This window comes from Zootoca vivipara, chromosome 1 (genome assembly GCF_965207765.1).
Source record: "Zootoca vivipara chromosome 1, rZooViv2.hap1.1, whole genome shotgun sequence".
In the NCBI taxonomy this organism is placed as follows: Eukaryota; Metazoa; Chordata; class Lepidosauria; order Squamata; family Lacertidae; genus Zootoca; species Zootoca vivipara.
The window spans coordinates 114189015-114212662 of record NC_142582.1 but is presented as its reverse complement, the minus strand read 5'-3'; the positions used below and the strand labels follow the sequence as shown (position 1 = coordinate 114212662).

The 23648-nt window shown below is 45.1% G+C and overlaps 1 protein-coding gene and 1 pseudogene across 6 annotated transcripts in view; one reads left to right on the top strand and one right to left on the bottom strand.

The window, feature by feature from the left end:
- The window catches only part of UNC79 (unc-79 subunit of NALCN channel complex), a 155601-nt gene extending 133468 nt beyond the window's left edge, over window positions 1-22133 (bottom strand). For 4 of the 6 annotated variants that reach the window (XM_035106932.3, XM_088672873.1, XM_035106951.3 and 1 more), the window contains exon 1: window positions 7822-8106. In XM_035106932.3, coding sequence (XP_034962823.2) covers window positions 7822-7843 — 22 coding nt within the window. In that variant the 5' untranslated portion in view covers window positions 7844-8106. Of the gene's footprint in view, window positions 1-7821; window positions 8107-21925 lie in introns of those variants that run through there. The other 2 variants (XM_035106977.3, XM_035106968.3) reach the window with 2 other exon arrangements.
- Window positions 5170-5442, top strand: LOC118080938 (NADH dehydrogenase [ubiquinone] 1 beta subcomplex subunit 1 pseudogene; annotated as a pseudogene).
- Window positions 22134-23648: the final 1515 nt, after the last annotated feature.

Sequence of the window (23648 nt, the reverse complement as noted above, 5' to 3'; positions counted from 1 at the left end):
GAGGAGAATGTCAGACCGAGAGCCTGCCCGCCTCACGCTTCCACCGCCACCATCGCCCGGCTTCCGCAGCAGCCGGATCCCCCCTCACTCACCTTAAGCCGCCTGCACGCGAACGGGAGGGGCCAACCAGACAGCCTGCCTGCCTGTGCACAAACGGGCTGTCTATCTGGTTGGGCGTGAGGGTCTGGCTTCTGGGGAAGGAGGGAGGGAGCCTCTCTCTAGCGCTCCTCCTGCTTCCCCCTGAAAAACTTCCAGCCGTGGTGGGTGAGTCAGCACCTTTTTTTGCGCTTCCCCCCCCCATAGGAACGCATGACTTAAATTTCAATGCATTCCTATGGGAAACCGCACTTCGCAAGACGAAATTATCGCAACACAAAACGACTCGTGGAATGAATTAATTTCGTCTTGCGAGGTACCACTGTAATAGCGACGTTTATTTTTGTATTATTGTAACTATTTGTTTTATTACTGTGGAATCTCCAAAAGAAAGCATTTGTAAAAATTAGAAGAAAAATAAATAATAATAAGTTGCATTACTGAAATAAATGCACATTTCGACGATATTCTAATTTTCCGAGTTTCACCTGTAATTCTGGTTCTTGTGGTGCAAAAGCTCAGAGCTGCTTAGCTTCAGCAATGTGGTAGAGTTGTGTGCCTTCAGGCCATAGCTGGGGACCTGGTATTTTTAATTATATATATATATATATATATATATATATATATATATATAGTTATATAGTTATAGCGCACCAGCTCATATAAAATATCAAAGTGGAGAGCAATCATATATTACTTTTTTATATATCTATCTATCTATTTCATATATTGCCCTGTATCCATAGATCTCAGGGTGGTTCACAACACAGAATTACAATATAAAAAAGCACAAAATACATAATAAAAACAAAGAGAACCCAATAACCCTCACCCCCTTCCACAACACATTTTAAAAGGGCATTAAGATGTCAATCTGCCAAAGGTCTGGTTAAAGAGGAACATTTTTGCCTGGCGCCTAAAGGTGTATAATGAAGGCAATAGCTGATCCTTGGGGAGAGCAACCCACAAACAGGAAGCCACTACTGGAAAGGTCCATCCTTGTGCTGCCGCCCTCTGGACCTCTTGTGAAGTGAACACAAGAAGGGCTCAGACTGAGGATGACCTCAGGGTCCAAGTAGGCTCATATGGAGAGAGGTGGTCCTTGAGGTATTATGGTCCTGAGCCATTTAAGGCTTTATAGGTCAAAAACAGTACATTGAATTGAACCCGGAAACTAAGATAAGATGATCGATAATCTTTATTCTGCACTACATATAACATGTTTCAGTAATCTAGCCTAGAGGTCACCAGAGCATGGACAAGTTAGGCTGTCCCTGTAAAGATTAGGGGTGCAGCTGGACAGGCTGGTGGAAGGCACTCTGCTCCACTGAGGGCACCTGAACCTCAAGTGACAGCGAAGGATTCAGAAATATCCCCAAGCTGTGTATTTGCTCCTTCAGAGGAAGGCAGGTAACCTCACAGCCATCTACAGATGCCTCTCAGTCTAACTGGATTGAGCTTGTTTGTAGGCTCTCATCCAGTCCATTATCGAGGTAAGACAATTGTCCAGTATATCCACTGCCTGCCCTGCAGATGTAAAGGAGAAGTAGAGCTGTGCATCTTCAGCATATTGCTGACAACGTACTCCACACCTCTGGATAACCCCACTCAGCTGTTTCATTTAGATGTTAAAGAGTGTAGGGCAGGCATAGGGATCATGGGAGCTAGGGATCATGGGAGTCGTAGTTCCAAAACATCTGGGAGCCAAAGGTTGCCTATGCCTGGAGGGGATAGAATTGAACCCTGTAGAACCCCACAATGAAGGCTCTACAGGGCTGAGAAACACTCCCCAAGAAACACCCTCTGCAGATGACCATCCAAGTAGGACTGGAACCACAAAGTAGTGCCACCCATTCCTAACGCCATAGGGATAATCCATGGCTGATGGTATCGAAAGTCACTGAAAGGTCGAGGGGAATTAACAGGAGCAAATTTCCCCAGTCTCTCTCCCCACAGAAGTAATTATTTAGGGTGATCAAATCAGTTTCTGTACCAAAACCCAACCTAAACCCTGATTAAAATGGCTCTAGAAAATCATTTTCCTCCAAGAGTGCCTAGATCTGGCCCACAACCACATAAAACACCATGAAAACAATACAAAATTATCAGTAAAATGACTAATCAACAAAGTTTAAACAGCTGCATGGGCCTGACAGCATAAAAATGTGTTCAGCGGACATACTGACATTCAGTAACACAGATTTTATTATTGCTTCTCAGTCTTTTGGCTAAGATCAAGTGTAGCCACTATGTTTTTCACCTTTATTGGGGTCAAGCTGCAAATGTATTCAGGTAGAAGATTATATTGACAGAGAAACTGGATTAATATGCAACTGTGGTCAGAATGAAACAGTCACAAATCAAGTTTCAGGCCCCAAAGTAGCATTTTTTTGATTTACAGGGGTTTTCCTATCCTGGGAAACTTGGAAAGAAGGGTGAGATATAAATTCAATAAACAGATAAATAACATACAGGTATTTTGCAGTGACAACCAGACATTTGTCTGTGAGTGATTCAGAGCTATATTGGTAAATGACAGTCATTCAAGAGAATGAAGTCATATTTTTAAAAGCCAACACTTTCCATAGCCCAATCATCTAGGATACATGTGGACTACAAATTTATAACAGTTTAACTATCACAGTTTCCCCCCAGCCCTGCTATATAATCCTACTGTTTGGAGACAGGGATATCTGATCAAGACCTCTCACACCTCACTCACAGAACTACAGTTCCCATGCTTTTATGCTAAATACAAGTGGCTCCAAACCCGCTTAACACAGCATTCCCACACGTCTGCTCAGAAGTAAGCCCCATTGAGTTCTATGGGGCTTGACTCACAGGTAAAATGGTTGTGGAAGAACAGTCTCAGTCTGTAGCGTAGAAATGTTTTAAATTGGTTTTATTGCCTCTCCTGGATCTATAATTTTGTTCCCCCTCAGTTTTATTGTATTGCATGTGTGATGCGATTATTTTATTACATTGTACTTTTTTGTTCAACACCGCAATCCATCAGGATGAATGGCAGTTGAGAATTTGAAAATATAAAATACATCCTTAGAATATAATAAAGTTGTTGGGATTGCTTCTTCCAGCAGAAGAAGAAACTATTTTTTTAATACAGAACCTTTTGATGAGTGTATTTTCACCTTCCCCTTTTCATAGATGCTACCAGGATAGCCTTCCCTCCTTCCTTTTTACCAATATAGATGTGATAAAGGTAAAGGTAAAGGGACCCCTGACCATTAGGTCCAGTCGTGACCGACTCTGGGGTTGCACGCTCATCTCGCATTATTGGCCGAGGGAGCCGGCGTATAGCTTCCAGGTCATGTGGCCAGCATGACAAAGCCACTTCTGGCAAACCAGAGCAGCACATGGAAACGCTGTTTACCTTCCCGCTATAGCGGTTCCTATTTATCTACTTGCATTTTGATGTGCTTTCGAACTGCTAGGTTGGCAGGAGCTGGGACCAATCAACGGGAGCTCACCCCGTCACAGGGATTCGAACCGCCGACCTTCTGATCAGCAAGCCCTAGGCTCAGTGGTTTAACCACAGCACCACCTGGGTCCCTATAGATGTGATAGCAGCACACAATTCTCTTTAAATGTGAGCCTGCCATCATCCAGCATAAAGCGGTGGGCCCAATAGGCTACCTCCATGGCTACAGGGAGGCCGTTGCGACTTCTGGAAGACCCAACATGGCCCATTGCAGCCACAGGAAGGCCTGACAAGGCCCGCAGCGGATGCAGGAAAGGCCAAGCAGTTGTGGGAAGGCCCAATGAGGCCTGCCACAACCACAGAAAGGCCCAATGGGCCCCGTTGGGCCTTCCACAGGCTGCAATGGGCCCCGTTGACCCCCACCAGGCCTTCCAGAGGCCACAATGGGCCTCCTCTTGCCAGGTGATGTCACATGTGCACCACGCGCGTGACGTCACAGGCCCATACCAGGCACCCACAAAGTGAGGCAGGACGTGGCACCTGTGTCTCCCAGCCAAGTTCACTTCCAGGATCAGGTGCAGGGGGAAAGGGGTCATCTCAGGAGATAGACTGCAAAGAAGCAAACCATGAGCAAAAGGAGAGTTCAGGGCCCCAACTTCCCCTTGCATACCTCTTTGTGAATGATTCAGGAAGACCTGGATTTAAAAGGATGGGTGGTCCCACCCACCCCCCTGCCTCACATGGCCCCAACCGTTGCATGAAAAGTGTGCAGGGAAGCAAAAGAGCCATTTCTGTTTTTCCTGGCAGATGCCAAAATGCAGATCTTGGAGTCTCCTTACACAGTATTTTCGCTGGGGTGGTCAACCTTCAAAGCCAAGGCACATGAACATCTCCCAGAAAGGATGTAATCTTATAAGTGTATGTTTATTTGGCTTGCATGTCAAATTAATATAATTGTGTGTTTCTATAAAATACTGTATTATAATCTTTTTTTCTAATAATTGTGCTGAAAAGCAAGGAAAAAGAAGGTAGACTTCAAGTATGGTGGTTGGCCCAGATGTTGCTCCTGGTGTTCAGACACACACAAATGGCACCTTCAACCTGTTGCTATGACCCCAGGGACACTGCCAAGTCAAACGCAGAACACAGCTACATCCACGATATAGAGAGCAAATCACCTAAAACAGGCATCCACAAACTTCGGCCCTCCAGATGTTTTGGACTACAATTCCCATCATCCCTGGCCACTGGTCCTGTTAGCTAGGGATCATGGGAGTTGTAGGCCAAAACATCTGGAGGGCCGCAGTTTGGGGATGCCTGAACTAATATGTATCGTAATGAGTCATGACCTGGTTTTCAGAAGCGTTAACACCTAGATCATCAGGAAGCATCACCAGGTGCTTGGGAAAACAGCTTATTTTCATTTAAATTATTTTCCTTAAAAGGAGTTTAGGTATCTGTATCCAAGATTATTTCATAACATTACTGTACTGGGTTTCTCTCAGCTCGCTTTTCTGAGGTAAATGAAGCAGTATTTCTTTGGTCTGTAGATGGAAGGGTCTGCACACAATTCACAGGCTCATGAACACTAAATTCTGACCTAATCCTGAAGCGTCCTTGGTTGGTTGAGGCCCTCAGGTCAGTAATGCACTTGTAGGCCTTCAGGCCAGTAACTATGGTGAATATTCTGCAACTTGTGCGAGAGCACTGGGCCGTAACTTTGGTTCCCATAGGATTTGTGGTGGGGTGTTACTTGGACAGGAAGAATGATGAGAAAATGGCGCTCTTCAGGAACAAAAGCAAGTTATTTCAAAGGGAATTGAAACTTGGAGAAGAAGTCACATGGTGATAATGTATTAAATGAGAAATGCTTCCAGATAATTAAATCTGTATCTATATAAAAAAAACTGACCTAATCCTCTTCCTCAGCTACCTCCTACACATTATGTTAGTTCAGATCCTTTTTATGTCAATAGACTCAGTAGAAAGAGTCCTCTGTGGGATCTTCTCTGCTGTCTCTGTACCAACCTACCTGCAGTAGATATAACATGCATTAATAGCTGTGCATTTTTTAAAGGTAATAGCAGGTGCATGGGGGTTGATCTGGATCATGACCACAGGGAGCAGGGTTCAACTCTTTGTTCCCTGCTGTAGTCCTCATCAGGATCAAGGGACATTTGCCCTATATTTTCATTGGAAGGAAGACTCTCAATCGCACCAGTGGAAACTTTCTTTCCAGTGCAAATAGCAGGCTTGGAGGAGGGCTATCTGGACTGACACCACAGTTGGGTAGGAAAATGGGTAAGAAAAACCTCCACACCAGCATACTTTTTCTGGATTGAGCACTCTATGCCTGCTACTTGAGTTTCAAAGGCTCACTCAACTGTTATTGCTCCATGTCTACTTTGGCCCTGAAAACAATGGGAATAGGACTCCAAATGCACAATTCTATGTATGTCTATGCAGAAGTAACTCTCATTGAGTTCCATTGTGGTAAGTGAGCATAACAATGAGCCTTTAGTCCCTCATTTCCCTGGCCTGGAACTGGGGGGAGTTTCTGGAAACTGATATTGGGTAAGAGAATGAAGTGAACGCCTTTGTTTCCTTTAATAATATGTGGAGAAAATAAATTACATCAGCATTGTTTCCTTGATCTATGGAAGGCAAGCAGAAAGAACAACCCATTATTCTAGTTAGTTAGTTAGTTACCGTAGTTAGTTAGTTGCTCTGATCCACAGACTGATTCAGTTATCCAAGCTCTAGTGCATACTGTCCAGAGAGGTTTATATATCTCCTTCCTTGATGGTATTCAGGAAAAGACTAGATACTTCAGATATGGGCCATTCTGTTTTTGGCTTGTGGACTGGAATGATCTGTCCATATTTATGGCTCTGCAGTTCTTTGATCAGTGACATCATTTCATCCTGCATTGTTCAACCACAGATGATCAGCACATATCTTCCTTCATTAAACACACTAAGGATGAAGTATTTGCCTGCCAACTACCAAGGGCATTTAACTGAAGCATGATTGAACATTAAGGAGGTTATTCTAAAGGATCAGTGGTAGACTCAGTGCAAGACTTTGGGAGCAGAAGTCCAGCGTTCCATTCAGCAGAATGAGCAGGAAATTCCCCAATGCAGCAGAGCTTGCTTAGCACATTTTTTAAAGTAAGTGAAGTACTACACATTGCCATTTAATGGGGGGAAGGGCCTAAAAATTAAGTCCAGAATCTAAAATTTCCTAAGTGCACCACTATAAATGAAGAAACAATTCTGTGCACTTCCAAGAGAAGTTCTGGAATCTTCTTCCTTGAGAGGTAGCCAAAGGAAGATAGGCAAGAACTGGTCATGGGTACTTTGCCTGCAAGACATTGGAGTACCTGCAGTATCCAAAGGTCCCCTGCAAGTATACAGTGCCATGATTCTATTATAATTTTTCATTCAGTGTTGGTCAATGAATCTACAGAAATAGTCAGCTGACCCTGCATCACAGTGACCTGATAGGGTGTCTTGTTAGCAACGGGCTTGTATATATATGGATCTGACCAATCCCTCTTTTCCTCCTCTAATTACATCTCTGTTTATCAGAGTGTGTAAATATTACTTCATTGGCAACTTGAAGAAGCCATAAAGGAGGACAATCTCCACCCAGTCCAAAATATCAACAAAAGAAAGAGTGGGTGTGGGAGAAAGGCAAGAGATAGCCTATTACTGAAGGCCCCTGAGATTTTATTTTTATTTTCAAGTCATCCAGTACAGTGAAATAAGGAAATGAAAATAATCTGGTAGGAAGATTTCCAAAACCTAGCAACAGAATCAAATCAAGTGCGTTAAGCTAGGTCCTCTTTTTTTAAAAGTGGGGGGAGGGAATCGTATCAAAGGCCTACATTTCCTCTGTATGTGTGGAGACAGAAATCCATCTTCCCTCTTTTGGTAAATATAGGGATTTAAACACTCCATGATGCTTTTAAAGAGACTGTGTTTTGTAGATGAACATCCTTAAGGGTGGCCAACATGATGGGCGCAGAAGGCCCGGGGGAGACCAGAAGGTCCCCAGAATCAAGCTTTTTAAACCGCTGTGATCTTCGATCTTCCTAGCTCTGGGCTTCCCCTCTGCATGCAAGGGCGGAGAAATGGCCTGCCGCATTCAGAACCACGGACAGCGCCATCCCTTCCCATCTCTTCCCCTCACCCCACACCCCATAACCACCTTCAGCCCCCTTCCTGCCAATGCTCTCCTTTGTCCCTCCCAGTCTCTTTGCCGCCGCGGGGTGGGCTACTTACACTGCTCCGCTTTGGTGGACATGGTGGGGCCCGGGTGGAAGTGGTTGCTCCCAATATTGGCGGCGCGGGGTCCTCTCCGTCGGTTAGCGGGGAGCGGCGCTCTCCTGCCGCGGCGGTGAAGTCACCCTGTCTCCCGAGCTGCATCCCTCCCCCTCAGCTGCCTCTACCATCGCTACAGAGCTGCAGAGCTGCAGGGAAGGGAAGGGAAGCGGGGCGAAGGAGGGAGGGGAGAAGCCACGAGGAGGCGGCTTCGAGGAGCCCTGAAGAGAAGCCCCCGCGCGCTCCAAGCGCGGACCCCCGTTCCGTGCCCTAGGCTAGGCGGTGTCCGGGGGCAAGCGCGCGTGAACGGCGACGCGCGGAGAAGGGCCCATTTTTACAGCCAAGGCAAAAATAATAATAAAGAGGGCCTCCCCCCCCCCGCCGCGTTTGCGTGAAATGAGCTCGACCGGAGAGGAATGTGGAGGCGGGGGAGGGGGGATTGTTCCATTCATGAAGACGGGCGGCTGAGCGCGGCCAGCCTTTTAAAGGGACTGCCATTCGCAGCCCCCCCCCCCCCGGGCAGGGAGGGGCTCCACCTTTTTCTGAATGGGAAGCGCGCCGCCTTCTATTGCAGAACCTGCTCCGGGGCTGGATTTAGGGTTGCCATTGTCCGACTCTTCGTGACCCCATGGACCAGAGCACGCCAGGCACTCCTGTCTTCCACTGCCTCTCGCAGTTTGGTCAGACTCATGTTGGTAGCTTCAAGAACACTGTCCAGCAGGGCTGTCTCAAGCAGGTCGGGCGCCCTGGCGCTGAGGCGCAGATATCGCTCCGGCACCCCTGTCCTTGCCGCGCACAGCGCGCCTTCGCCACGACTGCCCCCCTGGCGCCCCGCACCACCGGGACTATACCTAGAGCCGGGCCTGCTGTCCAGCCATCTCGTCCTCTGTCGTCCCCTTCTCCTAGTGCCCTCAATCTTTCCCAACATCAGGGTCTTTTCCAGGGAGTCTTCTCTTCTCATGAGGTGGCCAAAGTATTGGAGCCTCAGCTTCACGATCTGTCCTTCCAGTGAGCACTCAGGGCTGATTTCCTTAAGAATGGATAGATTTGATCTTCTTGCAGTCCATGGGACTCTCAAGAGCAGGGGTAGGCAACCTAAGGCTCGTGGGCCGGATGCGGCCCAATCGCCTTCTCAGTCCGGCCCACAGACAGTCCAGGAATCAGTGTGTTTTTACATGAGTAGAATGTGTCCTTTTATTTAAAATGCATCCCTGGGTTATTTGTGGGGCCTGCCTGGTGTATTTACATGAGTAGAATGTGTCCTTTTATTTAAAATGCATCTCTGAGTTATTTGTGGGGCATAGGAATTCGTTCATTTATTTTTTTCCAAAATATAGTCTGGCCCCCCACATGGTCTGAGGGACAGTGGACCGGCCCACGCCTGAAAAAGGTTTCTGACCCCTGCTCAAGAGTCTACTCCAGCACAATAATTCAAAAGCATCAATTCTTCAGTGATCAGCCTTCTTTATGTTCCAGCTCTCACTTCCATACATCACTACCTGGCAACCCTAGCGCCCGCCAAAATAAGCACGTGCTTATGGCCCATGGGGTCATGAAGAGTCAGACATGACTAAACGACTAAACAACAACAACAACAAATGGCATCAGGGGAAGTGGGGGATTCCCATAATAAGCTGCTGGTTGGCCATCCAGCCCGCTGCTCTTATGTCCTTGCACTAAAGCACCGGAGTTGACATTGTATTTATGCATGTTTTTATTGTAATTTTTCTTCCAACGTGTTTTATTTGTTTATTTGTTGCATTGCTACCTTTTTATTCATTGCATTTTTCTCTAGAGAGCTCAAGGTGGTGTACATGATTCTCCCTCCCCTTCCTCATTTTATCCCCAGAACAACCATGTGAAGTAGGTTAGGCTGAGATGTAGTGACCAGCCCAAGGTCACCCAATGAGCTTCCTGGCAGAGTGGGGATTTGAACCCTGGGTTTAGAGTCATCTGCCTGCCCGCCCCCAGACATTTTCTGGGCTCTGCACCTGCATAGTGTGTGATTCAGAGCAGGTGCCTTTCCTCCATGACGGCCTTTGGTTCCCAGATCAAGATGAAAAGGTAAAAAGGTAAAGGACCCGGATGGTTAAGTCCAGTCAAAAGCAACTATGGGGTTGCGGTGCTCATCTCACTTTCAGGCCAAGGAAGCTGGCATTGGAACAGCTTTCTGGGTCATGTGGCCAGCATGACTCAACCACTTCTGGCACAACAGAACACCGTGGGGAAGCAAAGGCACACAGAAATGCTATTTACCTTCCTGCCACAGCGGTACCTATTTATCTACTTGCACTGGCGTGCTTTCGAACTGCTAGGTTGGCAGGAATCTGCAAGCCCAAGAGGCTCAGTGGTTTAGACCACAGCGCCACCCGCGTCCCTTCCCAGTTCAACCGTCATTTAAGGTTGATTTGTTTCCACCCCACACCCCTTGTTCCTGATGTAGATCTTCACTCACCCCTCTTGTTCCCTGTGTAAATTCCCATCCCTCCATTGTTCCCAGTGTTGATCTTCACTCCCTGCTTTGTCCCTGGCTGCAGGAGGCATTTTGTGGTTTGCCCCAGGTGCCAAAACTTCTGGAGCTTCAGCCAGGTGAAAATAACAAGGTGGTGTTATAACAGTGGTCATTTTCATGCTCTGTTCTTACAATATAACAAAGCAGCAGGGTGGTGTTTTTTTTTAATTCAAGGGGAAAGCTTGAGATTTGGGGGTGGTTGTTGTTTTTAATACACACAGAAGAATTAGAAGTCTAAGACAGGTCACATTTCTTTGGAATTTTTTTGAAGATGTCAGTGACATAAAACAGGTTGCTCGGGCCTCCTAGGTTGTCCAAACATCTAAATGTAGCAGATTCAAGAACACCAAGTCCTGGGAATTAAATTACTCAAGCGTCTTCAATGCTAAGGTCATTGTTTTCCCGTAACTTCCACAGAGTCACTTTGTTTAGTTAATTCTCCAGTGAACTGCTACAGAACCTTGGCGACCCAGCTGCAGATGGTCACCTCTTTCCGTTGCTCCAAGTAAATCAAGTAGGAAACAAAACTCTAATTATGTGGAATATTCTGCATCATCTTCCTGGTTGTACTGCCAACCAGATTTTTTTTTTTAAAAAAAAAAAAACCTCATGTCTTTCTCTCCCTCCCTCCAACTGGCTTCATTTACAACATAATCCTGTGAATGTTGACTCAGAAATGCCCCACTGAGTTCAATGGGGCTTACTCCCAGGTAAGAGGGCACAGGACTTCAGCCTCGCAGAGCAATTCTACAAACCTCTGCTCAGAAGTCAGTCCCATTAATGGGTATAGGTTTACAGTCTTAATTGCCTTTCCTTCCCCTCTCAGCTAGCAGAAAGTAATTAATACCTATAAGCCATCAAAGCCATTATTAAGCAAACATCTTTATCTAGCAAACAATACAAGAGCTTTGCATATTCAAAGTCCATGTTTGCAGCAACTTAAAATGCAAGTTACAGAGGTTTGTAAGCTTCCAAATGCAGCAAATATTTAAAGGACTTATTTATTCTGAATAAACATTATGGTATGTACTTTGCAGTTTATATTTTGTTGCCGTGCAATGGCCCAATGTGGTTTTTATTGTTCATAAATGCTTGGGAGTGCTCATTAAAAATGGGGGGGATAAATTGTGATTCATGTTTGCTTTAAATGATGAGGAAAACTTTCTGGATGTTAACTTGGCAAGGTCTGTCTAGCAGATCTGCAAAAACAGTCTGCTTCTGGCAAGAAAATTTGCTACTGAGTTAATGCTCTGCTCCCTTTTCTCAGGAGACAGAAGACTGATTTTTCCACATATTCAGTTGGATATAGATGGGGGTTGAAGAAGCTTAAGAATAAACTGTACCATGACAACTTTTGATTTTGCTATTTGAAAGAGAGAGGTTCTCAAGCCTAAATCCTTTAATGCCCTGATTTGGTTGGATTTCTGATGCAGGCATTCACAGCGAACATGCAGAAGGGAGCTTCCTATATCCCCTGTATGATGTCTGAATGCACAACTAACATGAAAATCAATACATCTGCAAAGAAAACACAGTGAAGATCAAATGAAGCCTTAATTATGTATGTGAGAGCCAGTGCTGTCTCATTTATTTGATCATTTATTCCAAGGGTGGCCAACTCCCAAGAGACTGCGATCTACTCACAGTGTTAAAAACTGGCAGTGATCTACCTCTTTTTGGGGGGTTTGGGTCAAAGTTGTTGAGCTTTTCTTAGGCAGGAGGAAGGTAAAATGTTGAGCTTTTTTTAGGGGAGCCACAGTTGTTCAGCTTCTTTGGGGGGAGCCAATGATTTACCAGTGATCTACCGCAAACTTCCAGTGATCTACCGGTCTACCTGTTGGACATGCCTGACATCCGATAGCAATAGTTCTCTGGAACTAATTGGATTGTGAAAATGGATAAAATCACAATTCCAACAAAACAAGAATCAATAAAAGCACTTAAAAAAAAACTTTGAAAAAAAATCATTTCGAAAAAGAGACATAGAGCAGATGTGCGGAAGCTCCCAAGATAATACCCTGCCACCTCCATTTAAAAGCATCCAAAAGGAAGTGCTGGGAAAGATCTCTGCCTTAGGCCTAGGAACATAGAAAGCTACCTTATACCAAGTCAGACCATTGATCCATCTAGCTCAGGCATCCCCAAACTTCGGCCCTCCAGATGATTTGGACTACAATTCCCATCATCCCTGACCACTGGTCCTCTTAGCTAGGGATCGTGGGAGTTGTAGGCCAAAACATCTGAAGGGCCACAGTTTGGGGATGCCTGATCTAGTTCATTATTGTTGACAGCTTGCCAGAATTTCCAATGGTCCTCAGTCCGTTCAACTTCCAAAACGTTCGGAAACCAAACGCCGCTTCTGATTGGCTGAAGGAAGCTCCTGCAGCCAATTGGAAGCCGCTGAAGCCCTGTCGGACGTTCAGCTTCCAAAAATAGTTCACAAACCAGAACAGTCAGGTTTGTGGCGTTTGGGAGCCAAAACCTTCGAGAACTAAGCTGTTTGACTGTGCTCAGAATGAAATTATATTCAGAATGGAAGCATGCAAGAACTGATATCAATTCCTTCATTAGCATGAATGGGGATATGTGACAGTGCAAAATGAAGGTGGCTTGAATAAATATTTGATTCTATTTCTCTTGCTAGCAGCCAGAATAGCTATTGCAAGAAAATGGAAATATCTAGAGGGATTAAATAAGGATTTATGGTGTGGTGAAATCTGGTCCATAGCTATAAAGATGAACTAAAACATTAAGGTATACTAGAGAACAAACCAAAAAAGATTGATTTTCAACTATGTAGCATATATATATATATATATATATAGTATATTCATGACGATAACAGCGTTCAAATGCCTCCTGTAAAATATGCTACAGTATTTGAAATTCTTAGCAACTATTCGGTTTGAAGGGGCTGATGGGGCAATGGACCTCTCCCAATGGTGGCCTGTGTGGGGTTGTGCATCCGATCCATGATAGTGGCAATTTTCCAGCCCAGGGCCAGCCCCGCTGGGTTCCTATCAGGCCGTAGGCGGGCCTTAGCCAAATCTAGTCTTACCTGTAATCAATAAAGTTGTGGGCTAATTCAACCAATCTCTTGCTGCAAACATCATGCACCTGTGGCGGCAATTGAAACATGCAGAAATGGACACTCCGTGTAGCCTAAGAACCACAACACTTTAAGGGAAGAATATTGAGATTTCATAGAATCATTGAATCATAGAATTGTAGAGTTGGAAGGGACCATGAGTGTCGTCTAGTCCAACCCCCCTACCATGTGGGAATCTTTTGCCCAATGTGGGGCTCGAACCCATGACCCATAGATTAAGAGTCTCATGCTCTATCAGCTGAGCTACAAGGCGAAAGGAGAGTCATGGGTGGTTCCCTCCCCCCCAAAAAAAAATAGCAAAAAGTTTTTTATTTATAAACTTTATTAATAATATTAAACTCTACAAACATCATCAATGGAAAACACAAATTCATGACCCATCAACTGATTTTACAAAAACAGTTTCCATAAGAGCTAAACTGTCACTCATTCAAAGACCTCTTCCATAACTATATAATTCAGTTGTCTTTTAGAATGTCTTAAAGGTAGCTGCTGGTTCTCTATCCATTTTATCCAGTTCATGACTCCTAAAGAGGGGTTTTTTTAAAAAAAAATCTCTCTAAAATTTGGAGAATTCGCTGAGGAAGGGTTGCAGCTCTGAGAGATGCCTGTGAAGATGTGTGTTCTTTGTCGTATATTGTGTTGTTGAAAACTGCCTTGTGTATAGTAATGTAGAAAGGTGGTATACAAATTAAAAGTGAAATGGGGGGGGTTGAAATTAAGCTTCTGCTCTCACAAAGGAGAGTTCCCCACCTTCTGAGGCAGCCCGTTCCACAGTCAAACAGTACAGTCCGGGAGAACTTCTTCCTAATGTTGAATCTAAACCCTTTTCTTGTGATGTTGGTTTGGATCCTGCCCTCCGGGGTAGCATAAATCTAATTCTCTCCTTCATCTATGTGACAGCCATTCAAATATTTAAAGATTGCTTATTACATTGCCTCTTCCCCTTTACATTGCAATGCAGCTCCTAGATGGCCCACAGTGCTTTTGTTTCACATATAAAAACAGATTTGTAATTCCCAACCAACTAAGCATGTGTGTTCATTAGCTGTGTTCTAATTATCAGTGTGGGAGATCACATAATTCTATCTATTCCTATGGTAACAAATTAAGATGTGTGTTCCAGCAGCATCTAATGAGATTTGTGCAGACTACTAATTTGGGGGAAGTTGTGTTTCTTCACAGAACATGGACGAAAGCAAGATTCCCCCTGCAGGCTAGTTGAGTGTTCTCTGCCAATTAGCTCTTTAAAGTATATATGCAGCACAGCAGATTCTATCAATTATATTCTAACACTATTAAATATAAATCAGATGCAAAGTAGAAGAAGAATATAAAGAACCCCAGTTGCAAAACAACTTTATAAGGCCTGTTTAACTGTCTGTGACACAGGTGACAGCTAGTTAGGATTTCCATTATGCTTGTGGGCATTTTGCATAATTGTCAGTGACGGGCTGGACACTGAGGGGTAGTGGATGGATTCTGATGAGCGGGCACCAGGAGAAGGGAGGTTGGAGACTAGCTTGGAAGAAGAAGGGATCAGCGATCTGTGAGAACCTGTAGCAGACAGGAGTTGAGAATGAGAGGCAATGGAAGCTGCAGGGTTCTAGAGTGAAGAACAGTTGCAGGAGGCGGGAAAGACAGGCTAGGCTGGTGGAGAGTCCAGGGCTTTCATGGTGAGCTAGGAGAGCTGGGGGGGGGGTTCACATCAGGCATTGGTTTCTGCCCCTTTGGTTTCAGATAGTACATGGGTAGAGTCTAAAAGGCCTGGGACACAAACTTTCTTTCTTTTTTTATACCGGTATATATTAATTTATTTGGTTTTCCAGATTTGACAGTCACATATCCAACATACAACATAGAAACAAGATTCCAAAGAATCTCCTGGACTTCCCCCCTCCCCTTTTAAAAATCATTTTCTCCTGCATCTTTTATAATAATCCAAATCTTTCACCTCTCCATTGTGTCCAAAATTCACCATTAAACGACACGTGTTATTCCAATCCTAGTAACGATTTTAACTGGTTTTTAAGATAAATTATAAATTTTCCCCATTCCTTGTTAAAATTTTGGTCTTCCTGATTTTTGATTCTTCCGGTCATTTTAGCCATTTCGGCATAATCCATCAACTAGATCTGCCATTTTTCTCTGGTGGGGACTTTTATCTTCTTTCCATCTCTGGACCAATAACAGGCGCGCAGCCGTGGTCAGCTACAATAATAGTCTTTTTGCTCCCTTGGGATTTCGGCTCCCAAGGGACACAAATTTTCATGGCTCTCTAGTGGCTATGGTGACTCATTTACCAGAGGTAATGTGTTTGTGATAACTCTGTGCATACTGTGTATACTGACCAAAGTAAGCCTCCTGGTGTATATTTTGCTCTAGATGTGAAATATATTGGCATTATTTTCAGCTCTCCTACTGCACTAACACACCTCCTCTTTCTGTGGCTGCCTCTGCTGCTCCACTGTCTCCCAGGACCAGGAGAGGATTGGAGGGGGGGGAGCAGAAGCAGGTGACACACAGATGGAGTCTTCGCTTACTTGTGTGCAGCTCAGGTAGGGGAGATACATAAGCCAAGGTTGGGGGCAGGGTGTCAGAGACTGGGCAGAGGATGAATGGTGGAGACTGCCTCCCCAGCCTGACCCTTCCAGGGAGGAGGAAGAGGAAGACAGTATAGATTTACCACAGGGGTTGGAGGGATGTCACAGCTCAGAGGCAGATGATGGGGGAAGTTGGAAACTAATTGGAGAGGATGAGGAGGAAGAGGGGGCAACAGCTGATGGACACAGACCCCCCCTTACAGAACCCGGTGAGCCTTGAAAGTAGGAGAGCAAAGAGCTCAAAGACAGAGGACACATAGCAGCACCCATAGAAGTGATGGAGGAGGAAGTGGGAGAGACGAGGGTGTGGAGATTCACTCAGGACAACGCCATTATCCAGGAGGCTGGGTTCTCTGTAAATACTGAATAAAAAGTGGATGTAAGAACATTCCTTGTTTTTGTATGTTCCTGGGCAACCAGATATGGGAGATGCTGGCAGCAGCCTGACACGGGGGCTCTCTGTTGCGGCAACTGCATCATCGGGTACACACCTAGGAGTAGCTGAAAAGTAGGACTGGTGGACATGCCTTTTCCTAACTTGTAAGTGTACTTTTGACTTAAGTCCTCACTCTGGACATTCCATGACTGACAGCGCCATGACAGCAATGTTGCTGTGGGCATGTCAAGTTGTTGTCAACGAGCCAGGTCAACCACAGGGCAGGCACACACATGGGAAACACAGGTTGCAATTAGGTCTTTATCAACAGAAAATACCAACACAGCAGCGTCCTCTGGTTTATATTAATCCGTCTGAGACCTTGCTGAAACTGACCACTAGCTCTACCCTCCCCTTCTAACTTTTTAATCCCCAGTGTCCCACCACCAGGATCTGGGATCTAAGTTTTCTTCTGAGCCCTCCCGGGGGGGGGGCTCTTGTGTGGGGGCCTCCCACCACTCTTCCTCATCCAGCCAGTCTCTGAAATGGCACCTAGTGGGCAGTGCCCGCATGGACAGCACTGAGCAAAACTGGGCAGCTGCTGGAGACTGCAGATGATCACGCTGCACAAAGAGTCTTTCCCCAGATCCAGTACAAAAGCAGCCTCCTCTCTCCTCTTCCGATGACTGTAAGACCAGCGGAGAAAGGTGAACTAAGAGCTACTGCTAAGCTACAGAAGAGCAAGTTTCTTGCCTCTGGATTCAGGCATCTTCTTTGAGGGCCTCTGGGACAAACAGCTGAATTGCCTATCTCTCCCTGGGGCAACGAACTACAAAAAATGGGAGCCAGGCCAGCGAATCACAAGTAATTAAGGATAAGAGCTCCCCTTCTCCTGCCATGTAATAGACATGCTTTATAATACCAGAGGAAAACTGGCAAAAAAAAATATGCACCAGGGCCGTTTATTCCAATCCACACTTCAAGCAACTGTTCAAGACCTCAGAACAATATATAAACATTGATGTACTTTCCCAAATATGTTATTTATCTCTTTCAAAAACAAACAGTTTCATCTCCTGCTATTCCCACCCCTCTGGTCCATGTCCTTTGTTTACTTGGCTATCAGCAGACAGCCTTATTGCTTATCAACGACACTTTAATGAAAGATAAATACCAGGCAAACTCTCATCAAGTTATTTCCTGTATGATATATATAGGGAAAAACATGGGTGTGTGGTTGTGGGTGTGTGAAATGCAACTAAATCCCAAATCATCTAAGCAATTAGGAATGCTCATTAACTCAAAGTGCACAAATGATCCCCTTGACCTCGAGGGATTACTACTCGTGTGTCCTCAGTTCAAGCGTGATCATGCTGGTAAAATCAGAGTTTTGTGTTTGCGCCTTGTCAAAAACTCTTTGGTATTACCTAATGAACACTGGGTTGTTTTGCAGCCTGCACTGAGGAGCACAGGCTTAAAACTATGGAAATCTTCCCATGGACCTAATACGTCTGTAATCAGGCCGGCTGTGGTGAGAGAGCTATCCAACACTTAGGAGCTGAGCAGCTCAATATGAGATCAGTTGAGAGACCCCCAGAGACTTTAACTTTAATCCTTGTGGAAGGCTGGCATTGAGTAATGATGACTTAAATGATTATGTGGGAGAATCCAACATGAGTGCAACATCAACAAATACAGACTTCACCGCTCTACTGCCAATTCTCACAACTTCTTAAAAAACTCCTTCATTCTTTTTGGGAGATTCAGGACAAATAAAAGAAAGTACAGTACTTCTTCACATAGCACGTAGTTAAACGGTGGAACTCACCCCCACAGAGGTAGTGCTGGCCACCAAATTAGGTGGCTTTAAAAGATAATTAGACAAATTCAAGGCTATCAATGGCTACAAGCCATGATGCTAGGCTCTGTCTCCAACTGCAATGCTTCTGAATACCAGTTGCTGGAAACCACAGGAGGAGAGAGGGTCCTTGTACACAGGCCCTGTGTTATGAAAGGCTTGGGCAAAGAGGAATGATGGGAGGAACCAGTTAGGGAACCACCAAGGGAATAAGGTCCGGAGCCCGTGGATTTGTGGTGGGACAACGATGAGTGGTCAGACAGAGATGAGAGAGAAGACTGGGAAGAGGGGGTGTTGGAAGCTGAAGAGTTAACAGGATTTAGGGAGCTGGGAGAGTCTGTGACAGAATCAGAGACAGAAACTGAAGCACGGGGATGGAAGGAGAAAGGCCAAGAGACAGAGATTATTTAGGCTGGGGAAGAGTCCTGAGTGCCTCCCGCTCCTGTTGTGACAAGCTCCCCTCCCTCCTTGTCTCCCAGAACCAGAAGAGGCATGAAAAGGGCAGAGGAGAGATTGGTGACATGCAGACACAGTCTCTGATTGCTTGAGGGGGGAGACCCTGGAGAGGAAGGGATATAGACAGCTGTGGGGAGGCAGGAAACTTCAGTCTCAGCAACTGCTTCACGGGTGCAACTACCAGAGATGTACTGCTGTGATTAGGCCTGGCGCTCCTGTTATTGTGATTTACTACTGACTCACTCTTGACATCCTGCATGTAGGCTTCCTACAGACATCTGGGGGGCCACTGTAGGAACAGGATGGGTCATTGGCCTGAACTAGCAGGCTCTTCTTTTGTCTCCTTGATGCATGACTGTTATTAACCCATTCAGTTAGGCTAGAATTCCCACTTCTAAGGAGAAACACTGAAGCTACCCAATAGTTCTATAGTTGCAATGGACACCTGCACCAATCCACTTGGGCAAGGAAGGGCCAGGGCTCAGTCTAAAAGTGCTACAGAAATGCTAATCATGATTTAAGATGAATTGTGATTTATGTTGCAGATTGATAGATGAGAAAATGCAGTTGCATTTTTAAAAAATTCCAAAAGAAATGCTAAACACAATTTTAAACATTTATTGTCTGTAAGTGTTTGTGTTTTCACAAAGCAACAGTAAGGTAAGAACAGGCGCAGAACCTGGAATTGGTGCTTCTATTTTTAGCTGGTAGGACTTCAAGGTGACTTTTTCCCTCCCAGGGCTGTTGATAGCTGATCTGAATCTGATGCATCTTGGACGCAGAAGAATGTCTTCTACCTCATTCTATAGCTTGAAATATGGCTCAGGAACCATCCAGTTGGTCCAAGAATAGCCAATGAAAACACTGTTAAACCAATGACAGTTTCCTAAATCAAGGGAAAGAAGGGTCATGCAAGGCAAAACAGAGACGCAAGCGAGGCTGCCTGAGACGGGGGAAGCTTTTTGCCTTACGGATACAGCCAACGCTATTGAACTTTTAAAGCTGTAATCTCAGTAATGTGATAGATGCAAAGAACCAACCACAGTGAAAGTTGATTATCCTACAAATCCATTCACCAGCTGAAGTAGTTCATGTCAACTGAAAAGCAACGTGTGATTTGTCATTTTAGGTCACTATGGGCTAAAAATGGGGGTGGGGGATTACTTTCAAAGCTGCACTACAGCTTAGTGGCTTCACTTTCCTTTTTAGCTTTTTGCACATTTTGAGGGTGCGCTGCCACAGCTAAGCAGAAACACAACCTTTTTGCATGAGATCTTTCACTGCTCCACTTTTCACTGCTCAAGAGCTCCATATGCACGCCGATGGATACATGGAAACCAAAGCAGGTTTCCTTGCCATTGCCAAAACAAAAGGAAATGCATTGTTTTTAAAAAAAAGAGTGTGGGTTTGCAAAACAGTTGCACACACTAAGTTAAATTTACATACTCAGTTTGAGAAATACTAATTGCTATCATTTAAGCAGAGATACAATGCATCTGCTCAAGGAAGACTGTGGCCACGTGTGTCTGCTCAGTCTGCTGTTCAGGTGCTAGCTCAATGTTTTGTTGGACTGCAACTCCCATCATCCCTGACCACTGGTCCTGCTAGCTAGGGATGATGGGAGTTGTAGTCCAACAACCACTGGGGAACCAAGTTTGAAAAACACTGTGCTCACAGTTGATGGGAAGCTTCAGGACCCCATAACTCATCTTAGGTTGTTTGGGGTGGGATTCAACTCATGAGTCCTGATAGTGGAAGCCCCTGCAAGGACTTGCGCTAGTGAAATGGGGCTTCCCTCCTTCTGACCCTGCACCCACTCCCCCAAAGTGGCATGTGTCAGGAGATCCCCCAGAACAGTGCACAGGGGGAGAAGAGGGAGGATTGTTCCATTTGACAGGCTGAAAATCGCAAGTTGCATCAAAATGTGGAGAAGTGAATTTACCTGTAAGATTGAAAAAATTAGAAACGGAGAGAAATGAAATAGACACTTCCTTCCATCCCTAGTCTGGTGCCCCTCAATTAACTTAAGGGAGCTCATGGAAGGAATTATTTTCCCCAGGAGCTCTTCGTCCTATTCCAGAGTGATCAGGCATCTCCCCTGTCTCTTTGGAGAGAAGCTTTCTGGGCATCGGAAAGGGGAGCTAGGAACAAGAAACACAAGTGCTCCTTCATTAAGTTGTCTCAGGGATCCACATTCATTTGGTTGTTCTGATCAAGAGTAGGTTTTCAAGAGAGACAGCTTGCATTGCCTGATAAATAGATTGGGATAGCTCTCAGGTGACCTGCTTATTCAGCAAAATAAAAAAATTCCTTCAGTAGCACCTTAAAGACCAACTAAGTTTTTATTTTGGTATGAGCTTTCGTGTGCATGCACACTTCTTCAGATACAGTGAAATGGAAGTTTCCAGGCACTTATGTAGAGAAGGGGTGGGGAGGGGTGGGGATGGGGAGGGGGGATCACTCAGAAGGGTGGTGGAAATGGGTGATTGACTGACTGATAGCTGTTGATGACCGCAAACGACTGCAAATGGTTTTGCATGAAAAAGCAAGGGTTGAGATGGCTGAAGATCGCTTATCATGTATAATGAGATAAGAACCCGATATCTCTGTTCAAACCAGGTCCCTCCATGGTTTTGAGCTTGGTGATAAGTTGCAATTCAGCAACTTCTCTTTCCAGTCTATTTCTGAAATTCTTTTGTAGTAAGACAGCTTATTCAGCATTCATCCTAATTTGCTTGCACAAAATCAGCAAGCAGGTCAGACAGCATTGGCTATTTGTTGACTATTCAATATGATTTGTTTGCAGGGAGGTTAGACAATGTTGCCTTGAGCAAGAGTTACGCCACACTTTCCAGAGCATTTTCCTGACACTTTTCTTCTTGCAAAATTCCAGTTCTAAGGGGGAAGCAAGCCTGTGATGCAAGAGGCCCAAATAAACTTACAGAGCGCCACCTGAATTTGCCAATACCCAACTGAATTCGATCCGGAAACAGTGACAATCTCTATACGCTTTAGATCAGCTCCCATCATCCTTGTCCATTGGCCATACTGGTTGGTGCTAATGGGAGTGGGAGTCCAGCAGTATGTGAAGTGGAGCCCATTGGCTAGCCGTGCCCTAGACAAGGAGGCGACAGACAAGAAGACAACTTACCAGGGGTCCTACTTTGCCCTTGGGTGGCTTGCTGTAGATGAGACGAAGGTTGCTGTTTGTGGACCTGATGAAGGATAGCAGCCCAGAAGAATGGAGCCGGGAGCCTTGGAGTGCAGCTAGAGCCATCGTCCAAGCAAGCAGGGTGAAAAGTTCGATCAACAGACCTCTGCCTGGTTGGCAGCTCTGGCTCTGTTGAACAGAATGGTCTTCAGCAACAGGTAAGCAGGAAGCCCAGGAACTCAATAGCGAAGATCTTGTACATTCAAGGGGTAACGTGCTTTCTAGCACATCTGCATAGTAATCTGCTGGTCAAGGAGGCTTCTGCTCTAAGGCTCGGCTCTACTGTTTCCAAAGACGGACCTCTGGAACAGTCGCCTCCCACAAGCTTATTTAGCAGTGTCAGCTGTTGTGCCCAAGGGATGAGAGGATCGGCCAGCTGCTGCTGCTGCTGCTGCTGCTGCTGCTGCTGCTGCTGCTGCTGCTGCTGCTGCTGCTGCTGCTGCTGCTGCTGTTGTGAGATGGCTGGATAAAGTCTAGAGATAGGAGCAGTCAGCCAAATATGCTGGGACAAGGCAGATTCAAGGGGAAGGGAGGTACCCTAGCAGCATGCACTCCCACTACTGCCCTTAAAAATGCTGTGTACATTTTCCATTGTTATCTTGTTTTTCTTCATTTTCACTTTTAATATTTATCATCATACACAAATCATAATCATTTTACAAATAGGATTCTCAGAATCCACTCCTAGCATCTAGCATCTAGATCAAGGGAAGTAATAGTACCACTGTATTCTACTCTGGTCAGACCTCACCTGGAATACTGTGTCCAGTTCTGGGCACCACAGTTCAAGAAGGATACTGACAAGCTGGAATGTGTCCAGAGGAGGGCAACCAAAATGGTCAAGGACCTGGAAACGATGCCTTATGAGGAACGGCTTAGGGAGCTGGGTATGTTTAGCCTGGAGAAGAGAGGGTTAAGGGGTGATATGATAGCCATGTTCAAATATATAAAAGGATGTCATATAGAGGAGGGAGAAAGATTGTTTTCTGCTGCTCCAGAGAAGCGGACACGGAGCAATGGATTCAAACTACAAGAAATAACATTAGGAATAACTTCCTGACAGTAAGAGGTGTTCGGCAGTGGAATTTGCTACCAAGGAGTGTGGTGGAGTCTCCTTCTTTGGAGGTCTTTAAGCGGAGGCTTGACAGCCATATGTCAAGAATGCTTTGATGGTGTTTCCTGCTTGGCATGGGGTTGGACTGGATGGCCCTTGTGGTCTCTTCCAACTCTATGATTGTATGATTCCTCCATGGTTTCCCCAGATTCAAACTGCATCTTCTCATCTTCTCCATGTTTTCTTAAATCTCATTTTTTTATCGTAATTCCCGCTTCATTGCAAGTGTTTTTAAAACATCCTGCCAATGTTTTCAATTGTTTATAGTGTTCTTTCAAGTAACTTTTTTTTAAAAAAACCCCACTCTTTATTCAATTTATTGTCCTCTTGATCTCTGATTTTCCAAGTCATTTTTGCCAATTCAGCATAGTCCATCTTCTATAGTATCAGCCATTCTTCTTTTGTAGGTAAATTGTCCTCCTTCCATCTTTATGCAAGTAGCATCCACACAGCTGCCGTAGCACATTTCCCACTGTTATCACCCCCCCCCTGCGCCCCTAAAATCAAATAACCAATAATTAAAGCTACAAGGTCAGCAAAAGGAGTAGA